Below are 3,690 nucleotides of genomic sequence, written 5' to 3'. Positions count from 1 at the left end.
CACAAAGCAAGTGCTTCCCATTCCCTTCCCGCTGTCCTACATGAAGTCCTTTCCACCTGTCCTACAGGAACTGCTTCCCATTCCTTTCCACTTGTCCTACAGGAACTGCTTCCCATTCCCTTCCCGCTGTCCTACATGAAGTCCTTTCCACCTGTCCTACAGGAACTGCTTCCCATTCCTTTTCCTCTGTCCTACAGGAACTGCTTCCCATTCCCTTCCCACTGTCCTACAGGAAGTGCTTCCCATTCCCTTCCCGCTGTCCTACAGGAACTGCTTCCCATTCCTTTCCCGCTGTCCTACAGGAAGTGCTTCCCGTTCCTTTCCCGCTGTCCTACAGGAAGTGCTTCCCGTTCCTTTCCCGCTGTCCTACAGGAAGTGCTTCCCGTTCCTTTCCCCCTGTCCTACAGGAAGTGCTTCCCGTCCTTCCCGCTGTCCTACAGGAAGTGCTTCCCGTTCCTTTCCACTTGTCCTACAGGAACTGCTTCCCATTCCCTTCCCGCTGTCCTACATGAAGTCCTTTCCACCTGTCCTACAGGAACTGCTTCCCATTCCTTTTCCTCTGTCCTACAGGAACTGCTTCCCATCCCCTTCCCGCTGTCCTACAGGAACTGCTTCCCATTCCTTTCCGCTGTCCTACAGGAAGTGCTTCCCGTTCCTTCCACCTGTCCTACAGGAAGTGCTTCCCGTTCCTTTCCACCTGTCCTACAGGAAGTGCTTCCCGTTCCTTTCCACCTGTCCTACAGGAAGTGCTTCCCGTTCCTTTCCACCTGTCCTACAGGAAGTGCTTCCCGTTCCTTTCCCCCTGTCCTACAGGAAGTGCTTCCCGTTCCTTTCCCCCTGTCCTACAGGAAGTGCTTCCCGTTCCTTTCCCGCTGTCCTACAGGAAGTGCTTCCCGTTCCTTTCCCCCTGTCCTACAGGAAGTGCTTCCCGTTCCTTTCCCGCTGTCCTACAGGAAGTGCTTCCCATTCCTTTACCTCCTTTCCTCAGGATGGGGTATTTGGGGCAGTTCCCGTGGGTGCTGGGGTATTTGGTGCCCAGGGTGAATAGCAGACGGTGATGGGTCCAGGTGACATGGGCGTGTCTCATCATTTCATTGGTGACTGTTTATCCAATGAGGAAGTGACGTTTGTGTTTGTCCTACAGGTACCTCCCCTACCCCCCGCGCCCGGAGTCCTTCCTCCCGTCTGTCAGTGACGTGTCTGCGCTTTATGGCTTTGGACTGTACGATTACGGGGAGCACAGGGGGGTTCAGCAACAGGTCCAGTACCAAACCCTGGAAGTGGAGGGAACCTCTTTCACGGACCTCTGACCCCTGTGACTGAATGGGACATTCCGAGGGTCTCCGCTCTACTGACTTGAGAATCTAGGGGATCCCACTGTGAGGGGTGCATGATGGGATGGACCTGACCCCGCCTTCACTGAAACCCCAGGACCTTAATAGAGGTGTGCCCCTAGTGGGCGGTACCAAGTGGCCTTATTGTGGAGGCTCCTCCCCCTGCCGGCAGCTATGGGCATTTCATTATTCCGTTACTGGAAAAGATTTGGGGCGTCGGATCTTGTTAGAATTAAAGGTTTTTGTTTTTAGGGAAACTTGGGACGTTTTTGTCGCACACACTGTGACCCCCATTCTTTTTATAGCAAAGACTTTACTGAAACTGGAGTTTGTTGTTTTTCTAGTGATGTTTTTAATACTATAAAGTTCTAGATGAATTCTGTGTTCCTCGTGTGTCTCCTTGTGTCTAACGGGGTCACTGGGGGGGACCTTACTGGGGTTATTGGGGTATCAAACAGGGGCCCTCCAGCATTTTGTTCATTAGCCACTAGTCAAATTAATGCTCCGCAATAGTAATGAGGGGGCTCTTTATATTGTTACAGATTCATCTTTTTATGTATCAGGAGCTGGGGGGTCTGTAACCAGGGGGTCAACCTCCAACCACTGCAAATCTCTCTGTAATACTCCAACTGACCACTAGAAGGACTCGCAGCTCCTCATCATCAACAAACCTGTCTCACTGCTGCCAATCCTTCCTTCTACCTATATAATATATCTGCTACTCCATATTTATATATAGTGATCATATCCCCCTTATATATTTATATATAGTGATCATATCCCCCTTATATATTTATATATAGTGATCATATCCCCTTATATATTTATATATAGTGATCATATCCCCCTTATATATTTATATATAGTGATCATATCCCCCTTATATATTTATATATAGTGATCATATCCCCTTATATATTTATATATAGTGATCATATCCCCTTATATATTTATATATAGTGATCATATCCCCCTTATATATTTATATATAGTGATCATATCCCCCTTATATATTTATATATAGTGATCATATCCCCTTATATATTTATATATAGTGATCATATCCCCCTTATATATTTATATATAGTGATCATATCCCCCTTATATATTTATATATAGTGATCATATCCCCCTTATATATTTATATATAGTGATCATATCCCCCTTATATATTTATATATAGTGATCATATCCATTTATATATAGTGATCATATCCCCCTTATATATTTATATATAGTGATCATATCCCCTTATATATTTATATATAGTGATCATATCCCCCTTATATATTTATATATAGTGATCATATCCCCCTTATATATTTATATATAGTGATCATATCCCCCTTATATATCTATATATAGTGATCATATCCCCCCTTATATATTTATATATAGTGATCATATCCCCCTTATATATTTATATATAGTGATCATATCCCCTTATATATTTATATATAGTGATCATATCCCCTTATATATTTATATATAGTGATCATATCCCCTTATATATTTATATATAGTGATCATATCCCCCTTATATATTTATATATAGTGATCATATCCCCTTATATATTTATATATAGTGATCATATCCCCTTATATATTTATATATAGTGATTATATCCCCTTATATATTTATATATAGTGATCATACCCCCCTTATATATTTATATATAGTGATCATAGCCCCTTATATATTTATATATAGTGATCATATCCCCTTATATATTTATATATAGTGATCATATCCCCCTTATATATTTATATATAGTGATCATATCCCCTTATATATTTATATATAGTGATCATATCCCCTTATATATTTATATATAGTGATCATATCCCCTTATATATTTATATATAGTGATCATACCCCCCTTATATATTTATATATAGTGATCATACCCCCCTTATATATTTATATATAGTGATCATATCCCCCTTATATATTTATATATAGTGATCATATCCCCTTATATATTTATATATAGTCATCATATCCCCCTTATATATTTATATATAGTCATCATATCCCCCTTATATATTTATATATAGTGATCATATCCCCTTATATATTTATATATAGTGATCATATCCCCTTATATATTTATATATAGTGATCATATCCCCCCTTATATATTTATATATAGTGATCATATCCCCTTATATATTTATATATAGTGATCATATCCCCCTTATATATTTATATATAGTGATCATATCCCCCTTATATATTTATATATAGTGATCATATCCCCTTATATATTTATATATAGTGATCATATCCCCCTTATATATTTATATATAGTGATCATATCCCCTTATATATTTATATATAGTGATCATATCCCCC

General features: G+C 39.8%; 2 protein-coding genes across 2 annotated transcripts in view; both read left to right on the top strand.

The window, feature by feature from the left end:
- sox15.L (SRY-box 15 L homeolog) overlaps nt 1–1,716 on the top strand; it is a 66,628-nt gene extending 64,912 nt beyond the window's left edge. The window contains 1 exon segment of the mRNA NM_001087732.1: nt 1,145–1,716. Within this exon segment, the coding sequence (NP_001081201.1) occupies nt 1,145–1,310 (166 nt within the window). The 3' untranslated portion in view covers nt 1,311–1,716.
- On the top strand, nt 7–1,141 carry LOC121401678 (adhesive plaque matrix protein-like). Its single transcript, XM_041587414.1, has 2 exons — nt 7–24; nt 85–1,141. Exon 2 carries the CDS (start codon nt 136–138, stop codon nt 1,042–1,044), a length of 909 nt encoding a protein of 302 aa, XP_041443348.1. The 5' UTR covers nt 7–24; nt 85–135; the 3' UTR covers nt 1,045–1,141.
- Nucleotides 1,717–3,690: the final 1,974 nt, after the last annotated feature.

This window comes from Xenopus laevis, chromosome 3L (assembly GCF_017654675.1).
Source record: "Xenopus laevis strain J_2021 chromosome 3L, Xenopus_laevis_v10.1, whole genome shotgun sequence".
Taxonomy (NCBI): Eukaryota; Metazoa; Chordata; class Amphibia; order Anura; family Pipidae; genus Xenopus; species Xenopus laevis.
The sequence above is the reverse complement of the archived record's forward strand: the minus strand, read 5'-3'. Positions and strand labels throughout refer to the sequence as shown.